This window comes from Petromyzon marinus, chromosome 56 (assembly GCF_048934315.1).
Source record: "Petromyzon marinus isolate PM22_M1 ecotype Great Lakes invasive population chromosome 56, UKy_Petmar_22M1.pri1.0, whole genome shotgun sequence".
Classification (NCBI taxonomy): domain Eukaryota; kingdom Metazoa; phylum Chordata; class Hyperoartia; order Petromyzontiformes; family Petromyzontidae; genus Petromyzon; species Petromyzon marinus.
The window spans coordinates 9,933,413-9,956,508 of record NC_133722.1 but is presented as its reverse complement, the minus strand read 5'-3'; the positions used below and the strand labels follow the sequence as shown (position 1 = coordinate 9,956,508).

Here is a 23,096-nt window from a genome sequence, read left to right as displayed (position 1 = left end):
CAAAGACGGGAAAACTATCTGCTCCGGTACAGGAGGACCCTTTGAGGTAGGACAGCTGTTTCAGAACATTACTTTCGTGGATTGGCTGGAAACTAAATTCGTTTAATGTTTCGACAGGGGTGTAGGAATTTTCATGAGCAGGGATGACTCCCAATACATTACCAAAAAGATTACCAGCTTCAGAAAAATGAAGGTTAAAATTGTCAACTATTTTTTTGGGATCTGAAAAATATTCCCCATTTCGGTTTAGCTCAACAGGCAGATTGTCTGTTTTGGATGCCTTTTCGATACATTTGATTGTTTTCCAAAAAATCCTGCATCTATTCCTTAAAATCCTGTACTCTAGCCAGTCATTTACCAAATTACTTTTCTGAGCACATGCCCAAGCCTTGTCCCTAGTTTTCATGAGCTTTGTAATCAAAGGATCATACCATGGTGGGCGGTTATCTTTAGTTTTAAATCTAACCAAAGGAGCATGTTTGTTAACAATTTGGAGAAACGTGTACCTGAAAGTCTCCCAAGCCGTAGTCAGGTTGGGGATATCACAGACCTTGTCAATATCCAAGTGAAGCACACCATTAGTAAATGCCTGAGTGCTGAAGTGCCTCAAAGAGTGCTTCTCAACAATTTTAGGGGGGGCTTTGGGTCTGGCTGATGATCTCACCCCAAAAATGAAGGAGTGATCACTAAGGTTATTTCCCAGAACACCAGTCAGTGCGAAATTGTGAGGGGCATTTATCAATAGGACATCAAGCAGAGTTGACTGTCCCGGATTTTTTAGGTTGGGTCTTGTGGGGACATTTATGAATTGAAAAAAGTTAAATTCATCTGTAAAATTTGTGGCCATGGCCGGCGGGTTTAGCCAATTCCAATTTAGATCACCCACTAAAACTATTTAACCTTTTGGGAGGCCCTCAAAAAGCTCTCCTCAGTGCAGATGCAACTTCAACATCCTTCCCACTAGGCGGTCTATAGCAGCACACTACCAATATCTGTTGATTATTTGGGAGAGTTATTCTGAGAGCTAAACCTTCAAAGCAACATTTTTTAAACAAGGAGTGAGCTGGTGAACATACAATAGTATTACGAACATAGATGGCAATTCCACCTCCTTTAGATCCTCGGTCAAGCCGAAAAAAGTTGTAGTTGTCAATCATAATCTGAAAGTCATTGACGGCAGGAGTGAGAAATGTTTCTGTTAGGCAAAAAATGTCCGGGTCAAGATTTGCCACTTCTAGTTTTAGTTGACTTAATTTAGTCACAAGCCCTCTGATGTTGACATGTAGAACACCAACACCTTTTCTGCCAGAAAAATCTGCAGAATTATACGAGTTCTTTACATTTGGGCCAGGATGAAGCTCAATACCACCCAGAAATAAGAAAAGTAGAATTAATAGTTTGCACAAGCATTTTGTGTGAAAGGATGAAGAGCGGCGAACCTTGGACGATAAGCAGCAGCTCGCAGATGGTGTTATTTTTAAGAGCAGAATGAAGTTTGGAAGGAGTGCTGGTGAAGTAATGGGACAAAGATAGGGTTTAAACGGATACAATGATGGAGTGTAGAAGTGTCTATGAGCTGTTTCATTTGCAGGTGTAGTGGCAAATCGAGCAACAAGTATGGACGCAAAGTAATTAGGGTAGCTGTTTGTAGAGTTGAGTGTGGCACGAGATATGGCCGGGAAGGACAGCAGTAGGATACACAGCAAGAGAATTGCCATCTCTAAAATATCCGGGGTTAACACAGATTAACACACAAGCGGTAAAGAACAAAAATATCTATACTTGTAGCTGCTGCTGTAGAAGTTGCTGTAGCAGCTGCTGTAGCTGGATCCGTTAGATACAGACAACAGGAGCAGCAACAGACACAGACAACAGTCAGACAATAGGAGCAGCAGCACAGCGGGCTGTCCCCGAGACCTCCCCCACCCACACGTGGACCCACTGAGAGAGACACGGCTGTCCCTAGGTCGACTCAGCCTCAAAAGAGTACCTTGTGCGACGTGAAAACATCGCCGCTAGGGAGACAAAGGCGGCCAGGCGTGCTTGCATTCGATTGCCCGTTCCGTCGGCCGGGTCGCCAACGAGAAACAGCTGCTGAGCTCAAAGGGCCTAACCGAGGGGCTTTCGTCGGCCGCGTGCCGCTTCGTGACAGTTACTTACTAAGGAAAGCAATGCACCACAGCGCGGGGTTTTGTTGTTGTTGTTACAGAATTTAAACAAAAATCTGCCTCTTGTTACTTTGGTTACAGACCCTTCGTTCAGCATAACCCAACTGAACTAACACACATTAACATACGGAAAACGTGATACGACTCCACAGTAACTTGAAAATAAATATATTGTTTAAAAGGTTGTATTATGTAACAGTAATTCTATATTGAACGTGTTTAGGGTAATAATAACACGCCGTAACTTGCACAGTATTCATCTTAAAAAGTGGCACCCGAAGACTAGGCCCAAGCCTCGGTGCTCGCCTGCATTCGCAGCCGGGAAAGGGGCGTCTCGAGGCGGCCAAAGCCGGACAATTAACCGGTGCCCTCAAGGTCCTTCTCTCTCTCTCTCACCGTCAGCATTGACCTCGTGGACATTGAGCTTGAACCCAACGAACTCTGAAGCGGCGGCCACCTTGAGGTTACCGGGATTCCCTTCCTCCTGGTACAAATCCATCGCTGAAGCCGCGACAGGAGTCGAACCCACGCAGAGGCGAAACCTAAGGATCGGACGCACGCCGGCTTCAAATTCCCTAGCGTGAACGCGCGACCAACAACACCGCGCCCGGCTCGCTTATTGGTCGAGCTCGAGCACGCGGTCGGGCGATACTGCGACGCCATTGGCCAAGAGGCCGCCCGGCGGCTTATGTGAACTACGCAATTGCGATTCGCCCCGCTTCCGGGTGACGCAATCCGGGCTCGATGTTGCGTGACGTCGCCGTGCTCAACATTGCGTGACGTCACCGCACTGAACGTTGCGTGACGTCACCGCGCTCAACGTCGCCGCTCTGAACATTGCGCGACGTCATCGCGCTGAACGTTGCGTGACGTGACCGCGCTCTAAGTTACGTAACATTACTGCGCTCAACGTTGCCGCGCTGAACAATACGTGACGTCACCGCTCTGAACGTTGCGTGACGTCACCGCGCTAAACGTTGCGTGACGTCACCCCGTTTGAACTCCGAACCTGGCCCCGAGCCGAGTTCGACTCACACAACCACCACTACAACCACCACGAGTGATCACGATTGTCTGAACCGGTTCTGGGCCTCCCCCTAGGTCGACTCAGCCTCGAGCACCTGTCACGGTGCGTTAAACGTCGCGCACTGGGGAGACAAAGGCGGCCGGGCGTGAGGCTGTATGAAATTATTATGTAATTTGATTATAGTGCGCTGCTACTGATATTGTGTCAGCGAATTGTCAGTGACTGGACACAATTATGACGTCATCGCACTGTCTCGCGCGCGTAATGACGCAATTATTGTCCGTGCGTGTCAATGCAATTTGGCAGCTCGTATAAGAAAGCGCGCGTCTTCCCACGCTGTCCCTATCTGGTGTGGGAAATGTGGCAGCTGTGCGTGTGTGTGACAGTCCGTTTATATCAGTGTGTGTGAGGGTGTGTGTGAGAGTGTGTGTGAGTGTGTGATGAGTGTGTGTTGTGTGTGATGGGTGTGTGTTGTGTGTGAGTGACAGGGTGAGTGTGTGTTGTGTGTGAGAGTGTGTGATGGGTGTGTGTTGTGTGTGATGGGTGTGATGAGTGTGTGTTGTGTGTGAGTGACAGGGTGAGTGTGAGAGTGTGTGATGGGTGTGTGTTGTGTGAGTGACAGGGTGAGTGTGTGTGATGGGTGTGTGTTGTGTGTGTGACAGAGTGAGAGTGTGTGATGGGTGTGTGTTGTGTGTGAGTGACAGGGTGAGTGTGTGAGTGTGTGATGGGTGTGTGTTGTGTGTGAGTGACAGGGTGAGTGTGAGAGTGTGTGATGGGTGTGTGTTGTGTGTGAGTGACAGGGTGAGTGTGATGGGTGTGTGATGGGTGTGTGTTGTGTGTGAGTGACAGGGTGAGTGTGAGAGTGTGTGATAGGTGTGTGTTGTGTGTGAGTGACAGGGTGAGTGTGAGAGTGTGTGATGGGTGTGTGTTGTGTGTGTGAGTGACAGGGTGAGAGTGTGAGTGTGTGATGGGTGTGTGTTGTGAGTGACAGAGTGAGAGTGTGTGATGGGTGTTGTGTGTGAGTGACAGGGTGAGTGTGAGAGTGTGTGTTGTGTGTGACAGTGTGAGTGTGTGATGGGTGTGTGTTGTGAGTGAGTGACAAGGTGAGTGTGAGAGTGTGTGATGGGTGTGTGTTGTGTGTGTGTGACAGGGTGAGTGTGAGTGTGTGTGATGGGTGTGTGTTGTGAGTGACAGGGTGAGAGTGTGTGATGGGTGTGTGTTGTGTATGTGAGTGACAGAGTGTGAGTGTGTGATGGGTGTGTGTTGTGAGTGATAGGTGAGTGTGTGATGGGTGTGTTGTGTGTGAGTGACAGGGTGAGTGTGACAGTGTGATGGGTGTGTGTTGTGTGTGAGTGACAGGGTGACTGTGAGAGTGTGATGGGTGTGTGTTGTGTGTGAGTGACAGGGTGAGTGTGAGAGTGTGTGATGGGTGTGTGTTGTGAGTGACAGGGTGAGTGTGAGAGTGTTTGATGGGTGTGTGTTGTGTGTGAGTGACAGGGTGAGTGTGTATGATGGGCGTTGTGTGTGTGTGTCTCTGAGTAGGCGTTGTGTGTGTGTGTCTCTGAGTAGGCGTTGTGTGTGTGTGTCTGAGTAGGCGTTGTGTGTGTGTGTCTCTGAGTAGGCGTTGTGTGTGTGTGTGTCTCTGAGTAGGCGTTGTGTGTGTGTGTCTGAGTAGGCGTTGTGTGTGTGTGTCTCTGAGTAAGCGTTGTGTGTGTGTGTCTCTGAGTAGGCGTTGTGTGTGTGTGTATCTCTGAGTAGGCGTTGTATGTGTGTCTCTGAGTAGGCGTTGTGTGTGTGTGTCTGAGTAGGCGTTGTGTGTGTGTGTCTCTGAGTAGGCGTTGTGTGTGTGTCTCTGAGTAAGCGTTGTGTGTGTGTGTCTCTGAGTAGGCGTTGTGTGTGTGTGTCTCTGAGTAGGCGTTTTGTGTGTGTGTCTCTGAGTAGGCGTTGTGTGTGTGTCTGAGTAGGCGTTGTGTGTGTGTGTCTCTGAGTAGGCGTTTTGTGTGTGTGTCTCTGAGTAGGCGTTGTGTGTGTGTCTGAGTAGGCGTTGTGTATGTGTGTATCTCTGAGTAGGCGTTGTGTGTGTGTGTCTCTGAGTAGGCGTTGTGTGTGTGTCTCTCTGAGTAGGCGTTGTGTGTCTCTGAGTAGGCGTTGTGTGTGTGTGTATCTCTGAGTCGGCGTTGTGTGTGTGTCTCTGAGTAGGCGTTTTGTGTGTGTCTCTGAGTAGGCGTTGTGTGTGTGTGTGTCTCTGAGTAGGCGTTGTGTGTCTCTGAGTAGGCGTTGTGTGTGTGTGTCTCTGAGTAAGTGTTGTGTGTGTGTGTCTGAGTAGGCGTTGTGTGTGTGTGTCTCTGAGTAGGCGTTGTTTGTGTGTGTGTGTCTCTGAGTAGGCGTTGCGTGTGTGTGTGTCTCTGAGTAGGCGTTGTGTATGTGTGTGTGTCTCTGAGTAAGCGTTGTGTGTGTGTGTCTGAGTAGGCGTTGTGTGTGTGTCTCTGAGTAGGCGTTGTGTTGGTCAGGCAAAACAACCCCCTACCTCCTCGCGGTGCCGGACGGGCAACTCTGTCGTGGACAGTGCTGTGGGGGGAGGGCCAATTTTGATTGGCTCCTCCCCTCATGGCGTCTGTGACCACCACAGGGGCTAAACGGGGGCTCTGGACGGGTGCGAGGGGCAGGTTACCCCTCCACCTTCAATTAATTACCACTAAACCACGAATTAAGTATATAACTAATAAGCTTGTGCCGGAGGCCCCAGGGGGCCAGGCGTCTATGACGTCTCCTGGCCAAACCCCAATTATCGGAGCCAGGAGATTGAATATCTACCCTCGGGGCTCCTCCAGAAACAACGAAAAACCACTACGGGTGGCCACCTGGAATGTTCGAACGCTCACTGCAGAGGAGAGGCTGCCACTCCTCTGTCGGGAGCTGGACCGGTACCGCCTGGATCTATGTGGCATTCAGGAGGTCCGGTGGACCGGCTCTGGCTCCTGCCACCATGAGGGGTGGACAGTCCTCTACTCGGGGCAGCAGACTGCCAAACAACAGGGTGTGGCTCTTCTTTTGAACAAAAGAATGAAGGGGGCGTGGGAGCATGGCAGTGAGGTGTGGGAAGCTGTAAGCCCCAGGCTACTTTGGGCTCACCTTCCCATCAACCGGAGGCGAGGAATGGTGGTCGTGGTTACTTATGCCCCCACCGAAGATGAACATCCTTGGAGGGATGCAGGCAAAGCCGATGAGTCAGATGCCTTCTATGACCTCCTGTCACAGGTGCTGGCTAAAGTGGCCCCTCGGAATAGAGTCATCATGTTGGGTGACTTCAATGCCCGAGTTGGTCATGATACTGGCACCTGGTCTGGAGTGATTGGAGGGCATGAGCCAGATCAGCTCAATAACAACGGTAGGAGGCTGCTAGATTTTTGTGCAGCCCATGGGCTTGTAATTACCAACATGCTGTTCCGGCATCGGCGCATCCACACAACATCATGGATGCATGCCGGGTCCAAGCAAGAACATCTGCTGGACTACATAGTGAGGGACCAGCGGATGCGAGCCCATATCCTTGACACCAGGACCTACCGTGGAGCTGATCTGCCCTCTGACCATCAACTAGTCATCTGTAAGATGCGCCTGCCATTCTTCCACTCCAGTGGTGGGTGTACACCCAGAACCCCATTCCAACTTAAAGTGGCCTGGTCTCGGTTATCTGATGAAAGTTGCAAGCGAGAATTTCATCATCGCTTGCGGCTGGGATTGGCATCGTCCCCGACTTCTCCTGATGTCGAGGGTAAATGGGCGAGGTTTAGGACTGTGACTCATGCAGCTGCAATGGCTGCTTTGGGTACGCGGTCCAGACCTCCCCAGAGACCCTGGCTGACAGAGGAGGTGTTCAGGATGGTTGAGAAGAAGCGACAGGCCCACTGTCATCGGCTACAGAATCCCACGTCAGAGAATGAGGAGGCTTACCGCAGCCTTCGCTCAGAGGTTCGGAGAGCCGTGAGGCGCTGCAAGGATGGGTGGTGGTCACAGGTTGCTGAGGAGATGGAGTCTGCCTCAGTTGCCCGTGATCACAAATCTCTATTTAACTCCATCAAAAAAGTAACCTGCAGCGCCACACCTATTACCATCATTAGGGGAAAAAACGGTGATCCAATCTCCGACCCCCAGGAACAGGTTTGCAGATTTGCTGAGCATTTCTGTGAGGTCCTGGGGGAGGGAAAATCCCTCAGCCAGGAAAACATCGTGGCACAAAGTGAGGATGACCCTGCTGAGGCTGCGGAGCCTCAAATATTGGAAGAAGTCACCCCCTGTGAGTGGCTGGCTGAAGTGCCATCTGTTGAGGAAGTACTGAAGGCGATCCAGAGTCTGAGACCAGGAAAGGCAGCGGGCAGACATGATCTCCCAAGCGAAATGCTGAGGGAGGGCGGCGTTTGTGCACAGACTGCCCTATATGACATCATAACAACAGTCTGGACCACTGGACGGGTTCCGCAGGATTGGAAGGATGCCCTGGTGGTCCCCCTTTTTAAGAAGGGGGACCACACAGACTGTAACAACTACAGGGGCATCTAACTCCTCAGTGTGCCGGGAAAGGTCCTGGCAAGGATTATTCAACATCGCCTTGCAAGGCACGCTGAGGAGAGGCTTCCAGAGCCCCAATGCGGTTTCGGGAAAGGGCGGTCCTGCACAGATGCCATATTTTCTGTCCGTCTGCTACAGCAGAGGTGTAGGGAATTCCAACAAGACCTACATCTCTGCTTTATTGACCTGGTCAAGGCCTATGATACCATCAGTAGGCCTGGGCTCTGGGTTGTTCTTCGTGCTTTTGGAGTACCTGACCCTCTGCTCAAGATCATTAAGAACCTTCATGATGGTGAGCGGGCCCGGGTAAAACTCCGTGGCCGGGAGTCAGAGCCATTCCCTGTACACCTTGGGGTGCGACTGGGATGTCCTCTGGCTCCCACATTATTTAACATCTATTTTGACCACGTAGTTCGTGAAGCCTTCAATAGCTGTACCGGGGGAATCTCCATATGGTACAGATATAATGGGAGGCTGATCGATGCCCGGGTGTGGTCAAGGGATGGCTACCTATTGCTCAACCACGTTATGTATGCTGATGATTTGGAAATAGCTGCTCATTCAGAGGAAGAGTTGGAGATGCTGCTGCTGAGACTGGAGCGTGCCACTAAGAGGTGGGGCCTTACCATCAACCCCACCAAAACTAAGCACCTGCCTGGGTATTTTGTACCATCGGACACTCCACCCACACAACTCCCAATCGGTGATGGGGCAGTTGTGGAGAGAGTGGAGAGTTTCCCATACCTGGGCAGTGTGCTTATGACTGGCTCCAGTTTAACAGCAGAGGTCTCACTCCGAATCAGTCGAGCGGCAATATCTTTTCATCGGCTGCGTAACGCTGTGTGGAAGCTACCTGGTCTGTCGCTCCGCACTTAGCTTCAGGTCTTCTCGGCCACGGTCATTCCCTCCCTTCTCTACGCTTGCGAAACGTGGACCCCCCTAATGGAACATCTTCGCCGGTTAGAAACATTTAGGTTGGCCTGCCTACGATCCATCCTAGGTTTAACCAGACTGGATTGTGTGAGGAGCTCACAAATCCTTGAAAGATCTGGGCAAGGTCCCATCGGTGAGCTCCTCCGGCGGGGAAGGCTGCGATGGCTGGGTCATGTAGCCCGCATGCCCAGCCACCGCATGCCGAAACAGCTTCTGTTCGGCCGGATTGAGGGGGCTAAGCGGGCGCGGCATGGGCTAGAGAAGAGATGGAGTGATGTGGTACAGGAAGACGTGGAGCTGAGTGGACTTGCTGATGACTGGTGCCAGCGGTGTCAAGATCGGCCTCTATGGAGGAGGCTCGTGAAGGACACTGCTACTGGGCAGTTGGAGGTAGTCGCCCTCCAACAACAATGGAGGGCTGAGGAGCGACGCTCAGAACAACGAGCGGAGCGCCGGGTGGCTGAAGCACAGCAGGTTGGCACAGTAGGGGGCACAGGTGGTGCATCAGCCAGTCATCTCAGTCAGTCGACCCGTGGCACCTGGGTCTGCCCCGTGACCTCCTGCCAGCGGGCGTTCGACACTTCACGTGGCCTCAGGGTGCACATAGCCTGGCATAAGCGTCGTGGTGACCTCACCGCCACTTAGTGGCGAATGGCGGTTGTTGTTGTGTGTGTGTGTCTCTGAGTAGGCGTTGTCTGTGTGTATCTGAGTAGGCGTTGTGTGTGTGTCTCTGAGTAGGCGTTGTGTGTGTCTCTCTGAGTAGGCGTTGCGTGTGTGTGTGTCTCTGAGTAGGCGTTGTGTGTGTGTCTCTGAGTAGGCGTTGTGTGTGTCTCTGAGTAGGCGTTGTGTGTGTGTGTCTCTGAGTAGGCGTTGTGTGTGTGTGTCTCTGAGTAGGCGTTGTGTGTGTGTGTGTGTCTCTGAGTAGGCGTTGTGTGTGTGTGTCTCTGAGTAGGCGTTGTTCTCAAGCTCACCCCCGTCCTGTCTCCCCGAGTCAACTCGTCACGTGCTGTCACAGTCGCCGTCTGCCTCTGCTCTGGCGCTTTGAGATCTGTTCGTTGTTTTAATTTGGGATCGTGAAGAGGTGAAGGGAGGGGGGGTGATGATGGATGGAGAGACTCCTGATGCTGCTGCTGTTGTCGGGATGGGACGGAGAATGTTTGGTGACACGGTACGGATAACAGCGCATGTGCATGGACACACACACACAGAGAGATGCATTACACATTATTAGTAGTGTTGCGTATGTGTGTATCATGGATGCATATACATACGCACAAAGATACCCCATATAGCGTTAAAAGACACGCATACACACGCACATATATACATACATGCACATACATACACATACATACATGCACATACACACACATGTAGTGACATATATACACGGACTTACACGAAAATACTAACACACAGATCCCCCGTATAGCCTGTAACAGACTGTAGGGGCAAGCGCTGTTAGCGAGCAGCGCCTATGAAGGCCGGCACGGCACACGAGGGGGTGGGTGGCCAGCACCACGCCCCGGCCGCCTTTGTCTCCCCAGTGGCGATGTTTACTACACACCGCACCAGGTTACTCATTTGAGGCTGAGTCGACCTAGGGGAGGCCTAGGACCGGTTCAGATAACGCGCATACCCACGTGGGTCACGTACATACACACACAGTACACACACACACACTGATACACAGTACAGTCTACACAGACATGCAGTATAAGCCGTAGGCGTTCGTGACCAATACCCATAATTGATTTACTAATTGGCTGTGTCGGGTGGTGGCGGGTTTTACGACACATTTATATATTTACGCGATCAAACCACCAAAAGCCCCCTCTATTATGGACACATGCATTACAGCCGCGTACAATGTGTCAACAGATACACAGAAACACATCTTTCGTACGTGGACAAATGTAAGATCTCTTTGCCTTTTAAAATCGGGGGTGGTGGGAGGAGGGTTAATTACCGATAACCGAATGGAATGAAAACCAATTAGCAGGTTATTTATGATTATATATCTCCTAGTAACGTCACGTGTTTCGCTTCGTTAACGTAGTATTAAAAGCAGCAGCAGCAGATGTATCGTGGGATACCTTTTTTGCCGATATCGAAGTATAAAAAATAAGAACGTTTACCCTGGGGGTTTCACCTGCAGGCTGGATTGTGTGAGCTCACAAATCCTTGAAAGATCTGGACCATGTCCCATCGGTAAGCTCCTCCGGCAGGCAAGGCTGCGATGGCTGGGTCATGTAGCCCGCATGCCCAGTCACCGCATGCCGAAACAGCTTTTGTTGGGCCGGATCGAGGGGGCAAAGCGGGCGCGGCACGGGCTAGAGAAGAGATGGAGTGATGTGGTACAGGAGGACGTGGAGCTGAGTGGACTTGCCGATGACTGGTACCAGCGGTGTCAAGATCGGCCTCTGTGGAGGAGGCTCGTGAAGGACGCTACTGGGCAGTTGGAGGCAGTCGCCCTCCAACAACAACGGAGGGCGGAGGAGCGACGCTCACAACAACGAGCGGAGCGCCGGGCGGCTAAAGCACAGCAGGTTGGCACAGTAGGGGCCACAGGTGGTGCATCAGCCAGCCATCTCAGTCAGTCGACCCGTGGCACTTGGGTTTGCCCCGTGACCTCCTGCCAGCGGGCGTTCGACACTTCACGTGGCCTCAAGGTGCACATGGCCTGGCACAAGCGTCGTGGTGATGTCACCGCCACTTAGTGGCCAATGGCGGCTGTTGTTGTTGTGTGCGGGGAGCGGTGGCGCAGTGGTGAGCGCACTTGCGCTGCGAACCCCGGCAACCCGAGTTCGATTCCCGCTCACTGCCACCAACGCCGGTGACGATTATCTGAACCAAGTCCTGGGCCTCCCCTAGGTCGACTCAGTCTCAAATTAGTGCCTGGCGCGGTGTGTATAATCATCGCCACTGGGGAGACAAAGGCGGCCGGGCGTGGTGCTCGTGTGCCGTGCCGGCCTTCACAGGTGCTGCTCGCCAACAGCACTTGCCCCAACAGTCTGTTGAGGTTATACGGGGGATCTTTGTCTTTTTCATTGCAGAATCTGGAGCCTGATGTCTATGAGACCGGCGAATCGAAGTTGCGTTCATCTGGCGAGGTACGATTGGAACCGATTCGACTCCCGCATTTGCCACCACTTTGAGGCGATGACGTCACGACGCGCTGGTGCCAGGCTAGGTGCACGTCGAGACGACGCGCACCGCCTCAATCGGCTCGCTCGCACGAGGCGACCAGAGAGACGCAGGTGTCGCTGATCGCACGATTAACCATGAAAAATCCGAACCGTGCCTTGTCCGGCTCCATAATAATTATTATACCGAAAGAGCCAAAGAATAATAATTATAATATTATTAAAAAGCATAATTAATATAATTATAATCATACTGCTTAATTGTTAATTATAATTACTTATAATCATGAATTATAATTATTAATTTATTACCAGAATTATAATAATGTCAACGTGTAACGATCCTCAGGCGCCACGAGGCGTCGGGATCACAGCGGAGCGGGGGAGGCAGTCACGTGGCGGTGGAGGCAGTCACGTGGTGGGGGAGGCAGTCACGTGGCGGGGGAGGCAGTCACGTGGCGGGGGGAGGCAGTCACGTGGCGGGGGAGGCAGTCACGTGGCGGTGGAGGCAGTCACGTGGCGGGGGAGGCAGTCACGTGGCGGGGGGAGGCAGTCACGTGGCGGGGGAGGCAGTCACGTGGCGGTGGAGGCAGTCACGTGGCGGGGGAGGCAGTCACGTGGCGGGGGAGGCAGTCACGTGGCGGGGGAGGCCGGCAATGCCAAAACATTTGCCCCAAGCTCTGGCGTCCTCTTTGTCTTAACGAATGGGATTCATCGGCCAACCAATGAGTGTGAACATCTGGGAGCAGGTGCAACTCGTTATCCCATGCAGGTGGAACAGGTGGAGGAGTCCGTGCGTTTGCTCCGCCGCCTTCTAGAGCCAGGGGTAGGGCTCATGATCTATGCCCACGGGAAGGTAGTGTGGAACAGATGTAGATTAGTCCGCACTTTTGCCTACTGCCTTCTCCTGGTAGGGCCAGGGGGGTTCGGGGCTAATCGACGCCCACGGGGAGTGAGTTTCACACCCCATCTGCGCGGTGATCCACCAACCCTCGCTGCTGCTGCTGCTGCCTCCATAGCGCTGGGTTACAGGCAGCCGCGTGCAGCAGCGTAGCCACCACCACCACCACCTCTGCCTGGCTATGACCCTCGTCCATTAACCACGAAATCTCATCATCTTTTGTAACACGTAATAATCATGTTTAACAAAACATGCCAATCCGTTACTATTATTATTATTCCTGATGACGACCGCTTGTGTTGCGATCGAAACGTCGTGATATTTTTTTATTATTTTTATTATTATTTTTTTCTTCTATCTAAGTGACTTTACCGAAAGACCCAAACAATATGAATTCCTCCAGTCACTAAGTCAGTATTTAATCCGTTACTAGTTGAGCACACTCGTGTGTTGGAGAGTGAACCCACAACAATTGTGGCACGTTCTGTTTGCGTGACAACCCTCACTAATTGGCTGTGTCGGGTGGTGGCGGGTTTAACGACACACATTTATTTAACAATCCTGAAGGTGCCTTCTTCTTGCTCTGCGAGTCACAGTCCTTCACAAGGTTCGTTTGTTAGCTCATTAAGTTGTTGAACCAGCTGGGCCAGGAATAGGCAAAACGTAAACCCACTTTTTACCCATGCAAAGTGGAGAGCAACACAGACCTAAGCCTTTTTCTAACCCAGCATTACAACTAACGATAGCGTATTTAAGAACAACAGTTTAACAGACAAACATATATATAGACTATTAAAAAAGTATTACATTTACAAAATGGTTAGCTTAAAATCTCATCAATAGTCCACATACGACCCGGGGCACTGATACAGAATCATAAAGCCACCTCAGTCTGTGGACCTGTAATACAGACAATGTGGAGGCTAGGGGTTGGTGAATCACACACACAGTCTCCCATCCCTGCCCTTAGGGAGATGATGGTGGTGGTGATGGTGGTGGTGATGGTGGTGGTGATGGTGGTGGTGGTGATGGTGGTGGTGATGGTGGTGATGATGGTGGTGGTGATGGTGGTGGTGATGATGGTGGTGATGGTGGTGGCGGTGGCGGTGGCAGTGATGATGGTGGCGGTGGTGATGATGGTGGTGGTGGTGATGATGGTGGTGGTGGTGATGATGGTGGTGGTGGTGATGATGGTGGTGATGATGGTGGTGGTGATGGGTCACACATGCAGTCTGCCATCCCTGCCCTTAGGGAGATGATGGTGGTGGTGGTGATGGTGGTGATGGTGGTGGCGGTGGTGATGGCGGTGGCGATGGCGTTGGTGATGGTGTGGACCAGGTCACGGTGAAGAACCAGCGGTCACCTCCAGGTATTCAGCTCTCCTGGTTGTTGATGAGTGCATGGGAGTGCATTTATCTGGTGCAGTGTGGGCCACGCCCTGGTCGACTCAGCCTTAAACAATAGGCACGACAACAGGAAGAAGGATCACGCGCACGGAATGACGGTGGTGGAAGCAGTCGTGAACAACATCTGATTGGAACGGCATTCGAGACAAAGGTGGTCTGGGAGTCACCTAGGTAGACTCAGCATTAATAATGAGAACAACTTGGTAAAGTCGTGCATTGTGTAAGCGCGAACCACGTTGTTCTGATTTCTAATACGCGAGTGTCATTGGAAGGCTTTCTCGGAAATTCCTTGATCAATTTGGCCGAATTATCTCCGGTAATAGCGACAAAAGAGCTTTATAGCTCATCGGATTCCTCCAGTATCAATAAATGTTCTGATTCCGAACAGCAACTTTGCGCTAAAGCAATACACGAGCAGACAATGTCTCCTTCACACACACACACAGCGTAAACATGCAAGTGACTGTATTTATTACACATCACATCATGGCACTGTGTTTATTACACATCATGGCACTGTATTTATTACACATCACATCACGGCACTGTATTTATTACACATCACATCACGGCACTGTGTTTATTACACATCACATCATGGCACTGTGTTTATTACACATCACATCATGGCACTGTATTTATTACACATCACATCATGGCACTGTGTTTATTACACATCATCATGGCACTGTATTTATTACACATCACATCACGGCACTGTATTTATTACACATCATGGCACTGTGTTTATTACACATCATGGCACTGTGTTTATTACACATCACATCATGGCACTGTGTTTATTACACATCATGGCACTGTGTTTATTACACATCACATCAGCCAGTCGCACGGCTGTTGCTGGCGTCTCACCAGCAACAGCTTCAAGCTCGTTTGAAGCAGTGCTGCTGACCTGCCGCTCCTACAGCGAAGGGGGAAGCCCTCTCGTTACACTCCGGGGTCCTCGTTTGTTATAACGACTCGTCCTGACTACCCCGATCGTGCATACCCCTCCCTCTCACCCCCCCTCTCACCTCCCCTCCCTCTCACCCCTCCCTCTCACCCCCCCTCCCTCTCACCCCTCCCTCTCACCCCCCCTCCCTCTCACCCCTCCCTCTCACCCCTCCCTCTCACCCCCTCCCTCTCACCCCCCTCCCTCTCACCCCTCCCTCTCACCCCCCCTCCCTCTCACCCCTCCCTCTCACCCCCCCTCCCTCTCACCCCTCCCTCTCACCCCTCCCTCTCACCCCCCTCCCTCTCACCCCTCCCTCTCACCCCTCCCTCTCACCCCCCTCCCTCTCACCCCTCCCTCTCACCCCTCCCTCTCACCCTCCCTCCCACCTTCCCCCCCCTCCCACCTTCCCCCCTCCCACCGGCAGGGACACTGGGGGCCCGGCACGGACACTGGGGGGCCGGCAGGGACTCTGGGGGGCCGGCAGGGACACTGGGGGGCCAGGCAGGGACTCTGGGGGGCCGGCAGGGACTCTGGGGGGCCAGGCAGGGACTCTGGGGGGCCCGGCAGGGACTCTGGGGGGCCAGGTAGGGACTCTGTGGGACCGGCAGAGACACTGGGGGGCCGGCAGGGACACTGGGGGGCCCGGCAGGGACTTTGGGGGGCCAGGCAGGGACACTGGGGGGCCCGGCAGGGACACTGGGGGGCCGGCAGGGACTTTGGGGGGCCGGCAGGGACACTGGGGGGCCCGGCAGGGACTTTGGGGGGCCCGGCAGGGACTTTGGGGGGCCGTGTCGCTCTGTGAGTTGCAGGCGAGCTGAGAACGTGGGGCAGGCAGCCCGGCGGGAGCCTGCACCAGCGATGCGAGCACCTGCGGAGGGAAGTGTTGGAGCTCGAGGTAAGGGACATCATCGTCGTCAACATCGTCTTCGTCATCATCGTCATCATCAACATCGTCATCATCGTCAACATCGTCTTCGTCATCATCGTCATCATCGTCATCATCAACATCGTCAACATCAACATCATCAACATCGTCAACATCGTCTTCGTCATCATCGTCATCATCGTCATCATCAACATCATCAACGTCATCATCAACATCATCTTCGTCATCATCGTCATCATCAACATCGTCTTCGTCATCATCGTCAAGATCGTCTTCGTCGTCATCATCGTTATCATCGTTATCATCGTCAACATCGTGAACAACATCGTCATCATCGTTGTCATCGTCATCAATATCATCGTCAACATCATGGTCATCATCATCATCATCGTCTTCAACATCATAATCGACGTCGTTTTCGCAGTCACTATCAACTCCACCAGCGCCATCATTATCATCATTAATACGATCATAATCATAATGATCAGAGTCGTCATCGTCACCACCATCATCATCCTCGTCATTGTCAGTGTTGTCATCATCACCAATGTCGTCATGAACACTGTCGTCTTGTGATGATGTTGATGTCTTGTCAGTGTCTTCGTCATCGTTATCATGATTACCATCACGTACTTATATTCGCCTTATCTCCATCACTGTCTCATCATCATCATCACCACCACATAATCACCATCCTACCCTCTCTCCTCTACCTGTCGCCACGGTGGCTAGGAGATGTTAACTACCTCGTCTGGTATGCAGGAGGTCGTGGGTTCGATCCCGACCCTGACGCCTGCTGCTGTATATTTGGAGTTTGCGTGTCTCTCTCTCTCATCATGATCACGGTGGCTAGATGTTAACTACCTCGCCTGGTATATAGGAGGTCGTGGGTTCGATCCCGGCCCTGACGCCTGCTGCTGTATATTTGGAGTTTGGGTGTCTCTCTCTCCTTGTGGTTGCACGGATTTTTCTCTGGGTCCTCCGGGTTTTCCCTCCACATTTACAGTGAGGGAAAAAAGTATTTGATCCCCTGCTGATTTTGTACGTTTGCCCACTGACAAAGAAATTATCAGTCTATAATTTTAATGGTAGGTTTGTTTGAACAGTGAGAGACAGAATAACAACAACAACAAATCCAGAAGAACGCATGTCAAAAATGTTATAAATTGATTTGTATTTTAATGAGGGAAATAAGTATTTGACCCCTCTGCAAAACATGACTTAGTACTTGGTGGCAAAACCCTTGTTGGCAATCACAGAGGTCAGACGTTTCTTGTAGTTGGCCACCAGGTTTGCACACATCTCAGGAGGGATTTTGTCCCACTCCTCTTTGCAGATCTTCTCCAAGTCATTAAGGTTTCGAGGCTGACGTTTGGCAACTCGAACCTTCAGCTCCCTCCACAGATTTTCTATGGGATTAAGGTCTGGAGACTGGCTAGGCCACTCCAGGACCTTAATGTGCTTCTTCTTGAGCCACTCCTTTGTTGCCTTGGCCATGTGTTTTGGGTCATTGTCATGCTGGCTGAGGGAAGGAGGTTCTCACCCAAGATTTGACGGTACATGGCCTCGTCGATCGTCCTTTTGATGCGGTGAAGTTGTCCTGACCCCTTAGCAGAAAAACACCCCCAAAGCATAATGTTTCCACCTCCATGTTTGACGGTGGGGATGGTGTTCTTGGGGTCATAGGCAGCATTCCTCCTCCAAACACGGCGAGTTGAGTTGATGCCAAAGAGCTCCATTTTGGTCTCATCTGACCACAACACTTTCACCCAGTTGTCCTCTGAATCATTCAGATGTTCATTGGCACACTTCAGACGGGCATGTATATGTGCTTTCTTGAGCAGGGGGACCTTGCGAGCGCTGCAGGATTTCAGTCCTTCACGGCGTAGTGTGTTACCAATTGTTTTCTTGGTGACTATGGTCCCAGCTGCCTTGAGATCATTGACAAGATCCTCCCGTGTAGTTCTGGGCTGATTCCTTACCGTTCTCATGATCATTGCAACTCCACGAGGTGAGATCTTGCATGGAGCCCCAGGCCGAGGGAGATTGACCGTTTTTTTGTGTTTCTTCCATTTGCGAATAATCGCACCAACTGTTGTCACCTTCTCACCAAGCTGCTTGGCAATGGTCTTGTAGCCCATTCCAGCCTTATCTAGGTCTACAATCTTGTCCCTGACATCCTTGGAGAGCTCTTTGGTTTTGGCCATGGTGGAGAGTTTGGAATCTTATTGATTTCTTCTGTGGACAGGTGTCTTTTATACAGGTAACAAGCTGAGATTAGGAGCACTCCCTTTAAGAGTGTGCTCCTAATCTCAGCTCGTTACCTGTATAAAAGACACCTGGGAGCCAGAAAACTTTATGATTGAGAGGGGGTCAAATACTTTTTTCCCTCATTAAAATGCAAATTAATTTATAACATTTTTGACATGCGTTTTTCTGCATTTTTTTTGTTGTTATTCTGTCTCTCACTGTTCAAATAAACCTACCATTAAAATTAGAGACTGATTATTTCTTTGTCAGTGGGCAAACGTACAAAATCAGCAGGGGATCAAATACTTTTTTTCCCTCACTGTACAATCAACATCACCACGCGTTTGGGGTGTTTGGCGACTGCAGTAAGTGTCCACGTGATGAGCCACTTCGTTGGGCTACCATTTGTGTTGGCCAGGTCGCTTCTGAAAGAGAGATACACAGCTCAGTGGGGTCCTTACCTGGTAAGATTTAATTTTAAAAAAAGTTTAGTTTGTGTAGTTTAGTTTCTCTTAGACTCAAAATCCTCCTAAACGCATCACCATAATCACGATCACTGGTATCATTTCTCCCACACAGGCCACCGTTCCTGGCTCCACACTTAGAGAGGAGCCATCTCCAGCTCAGCTGTCTGCCCTCAGGGAACAGCTGAGCCGGCTGGAGGGCGCCCTGGGGGCAGGGCCACCCGGGGAGGGAACGACCCCGGCAGGGGGCAACGCGAGGTACACAGCAACTACACCACTACCACACTTGTGCCTACACCTGTACACAGCACCTACACCACTACCACACCTGTACCTACACCTGTACACACCTACACCACTACCACACCTGTACCTACACCTGTACACAGCACCTACACCACTACCACACCTGTACCTACACCTGTACACACTACCTGCACCACTACCACACTTGTGCCTACACCTGTACACAGCACCTACACCACTGCCACACCTGTGCCTACACCTGTACACAGCAACTACACCACTACCACACCTGTGCCTACACCTGTACACCACCTACACCACTACCACACCTGTGTCTACAGCTGTACACACCTACACCACTACCACACCTGTGCCTACACCTGTACACAGCACCTACACCACTACCACACCTGTGCCTACACCTGTACACAGCACCTACATCACTACCACCCCTGTGCCTACACCTGTACACAGCAACTACACCACTACCACACCTGTGTCTACAGCTGTACACACCTACACCACTACCACACCTGTACCTACACCTGTACACAGCACCTACACCACTACCACACCTGTGCCTACACCTGTACACAGCACCTACACCACTGCCACACCTGTGCCTACACCTGTACACAGCACCTACACCACTACTACACCTGTACCTACACCTGTACCTACACCTGTACACCACCACCACTACCACACCTGTACCTACACCTGTACACACCTACACCACTACCACACCTGTACCTACACCTGTACACACCTACACCACTGCCACACCTGTACCTACACCTGTACACAGCACCTACACCACTACCACACCTGTGTCTACAGCTGTACACACCTACACCACTACCACACCTGTGCCTACACCTGTACACACCACCTACACCACTACCACACCTGTGCCTACACCTGTACACACCACCTACACCACTACCACACCTGTGTCTACAGCTGTACACACCTACACCACTACCACACCTGTGCCTACACCTGTACACAGCACCTACACCACTGCCACACCTGTGCCTACACCTGTACACAGCACCTACACCACTACTACACCTGTACCTACACCTGTGCCTACACCTGTACACACCACCACCACTACCACACCTGTGCCTACACCTGTCACACCCCCACCACCACTACCACCACCACCACACCTGTGTCTACACCTGTACACACCACCTACACCACCACATTACCACACCTGTACACACCACCTGCACCACTACCACACCTGTGTCTACAGCTGTACACAGCACCTACACCACTGCCACACCTGTGCCTACACCTGTACACACCACCACCACCACGCCTGTGCCTACACCTGTACACACTACCTGCACCACCACCACAACCACACCTGAGTGGCTCACACCACCATCATGACCAGCATCACCGCCACCAACGTCAAAGATCCCCCGTGTAGCCTTAACAGACTGTAGGAGCAAGTGCTGTTAGCGAGCACCTATGAAGGCCGGAACGGTACACGAGGGGGTGGGTGGCCAGCACCACGCCCGACCGCCTTTGTCTCCCCAGTGGCAATGTTTACACACCGCACCAGATACTTATTTGAGACTCCACACACACTCCACACACACGTACACACTACACACACACGTACACACACACGTACACACACACACGTACACACACGCATACACTACATACACTCCACACACACTACACACACGTACACACTACATACACACACACGTACACTACACACACACTATGTACACACACGTACATACACACTACATACACACTACACACTACATACACACACTACACACACGTACACACTACACACACACTACACATTACGTACACACACACTACACACACACTACACACACTACGTACACACACACACTACACACACACGTACACACACTACATACACACTACATACACACTACACACACGTACACACACACACTACACACACACTACACACACTACACACATACACCACACACACGTACACACACATACACACTACATACACACACTACACACACACTACGTACACACACACACACTACACACACACTACACACACACTACACACACTACGTACACACACTACACACACACTACACACACACACTACACACACACTACACATACACTACACACACACACACTACACACACACACTACACATACACACTACACATACACACTACACACACACACTACACACACTACGTACACACACTACACACACACACTATGTACACACACTACATACACGTACACACACTACACACACACACTACACACACACTACACTACACACACTACGTACACACACTACACACACTACACACACACACTACACACACACTACACACACTACACTACACACACACTACACACACTACGTACACACACACTACACACACTACACACACACACTACGCTCTACACACACTACACTACACACACCACACACACACACCACACACACACCACACACACACACTACACACACTACGTACACACACTACACACACTATGTACACACACTACACACATTACGCACTACACACACTACACACACACACCACACACACACCACACACTACGTACACACACTACACATGCTACACACACACACTACGTACACACACACACTACACACACTACACACACACACTACGTACACACACGTACACACTACACACACACACTACATACACACTACACACACACATTACACACACTACACACACTACACATACACACTACACAAACACACTACACACACACACTACAAACACACTACACACACACACTACACACACACTACACACACACTACGCACACTACGTACACATTACGTACACACACTACACACACACTACACACACACTACACACTACGTACACACACTACACACACACACACACTACGTACACACACGTACACACTACATACACACTACACACACACACTACACATACACACCACACGTACACACACACTACACACACCACACACACACACTACACACATACACTACATACACACTACACACACACTACACACTACGTACACACATGTACACACTACATACACACTACACATACACACCACACACACACACTACACATACACACCACACACACACACTACACACACACACCACACTACACACATACACTACATACACACTACACACACACACTACACACACACACTACACACACTACGTACACACACTACGTACACACACTACACACACTACGTACACACACTACGTACACACACTACACTACACGCACTACACACTACACACAACCACACACTACGTACACTACACACACACACTACACACACTACACACTACGTACACACTACACACTCTACACACACACTACACACACACTACACACACACTACACACTACAAACACACACTACACACACACTACACACACTACACACACTACACACACTACACACACCACACACACTACACACACACAATACACACTACACACACCACACACACTACACACACACTACACATACACTACGTACACACACGTACACACTATACACACACACACTACATACACACTATACACACTACACACACTACACACACTACACACTGCACACACACTACACACACACTACGTACACACACACTACACACACACTATACACACACACACTATACACACACACACTATACACACACACACTACACACACACTACGTACACACACTACATACACACACTACATACACACACTACACTACACACACTACGCACACACACTACGCACACACACTACACTACACACACTACACACGCAGACGCCTTCGCGCCCAGCTGACGGCCCTGGCGAAGCAACCCCCCGAGGTGCGAGTGCCCCAGGTGGTTCCTGGGGCCGACGGGGGCCGGAGTGGCGACCGATACCAGCACCAGTACCAGAACCAGCACCAGTACCACCTCTACCAGCACGCCTCGCAGCACGGGCAGCGGGTGAGGCGGCCACGCTGGGGCTACGCCTCGCGTGGCCTCACAGCGTGAAGGGCCTCGCTTCGATATCCCAACTTGGGCGCCTTGGTTCGAGTGGAGTTTGTGTGTTCCCTCAGCCTGTTCTACAGAGA

General features: G+C 51.2%; 2 protein-coding genes across 5 annotated transcripts in view; one reads left to right on the top strand and one right to left on the bottom strand.

Moving 5' to 3' along the window:
• MARS1 (methionyl-tRNA synthetase 1) overlaps nt 1-2,746 on the bottom strand; it is a 28,038-nt gene extending 25,292 nt beyond the window's left edge. Inside the window, exon 1 of the mRNA XM_076052559.1 lies at nt 2,565-2,746. Coding sequence (XP_075908674.1) covers nt 2,565-2,667 — 103 coding nt within the window. The 5' untranslated portion in view covers nt 2,668-2,746. The remainder of the gene's footprint in view (nt 1-2,564) is intronic.
• A 387-nt stretch (nt 2,747-3,133) lies between these two features.
• LOC116954791 (dynactin subunit 2-like) overlaps nt 3,134-23,096 on the top strand; it is a 31,674-nt gene continuing 11,711 nt past the window's right edge. For 2 of the 4 annotated variants that reach the window (XM_032975609.2, XM_076052554.1), the window contains exons 1-7: nt 3,134-3,297; nt 9,650-9,865; nt 11,754-11,810; nt 13,996-14,113; nt 15,915-16,000; nt 18,821-18,963; nt 22,800-22,968. In XM_032975609.2, coding sequence (XP_032831500.2) covers nt 9,797-9,865; nt 11,754-11,810; nt 13,996-14,113; nt 15,915-16,000; nt 18,821-18,963; nt 22,800-22,968 — 642 coding nt within the window. In that variant the 5' untranslated portion in view covers nt 3,134-3,297; nt 9,650-9,796. Of the gene's footprint in view, nt 3,298-9,394; nt 9,866-11,753; nt 11,811-13,995; nt 14,114-15,914; nt 16,001-18,820; nt 18,964-22,799; nt 22,969-23,096 lie in introns of those variants that run through there. The other 2 variants (XM_032975607.2, XM_076052555.1) reach the window with 2 other exon arrangements.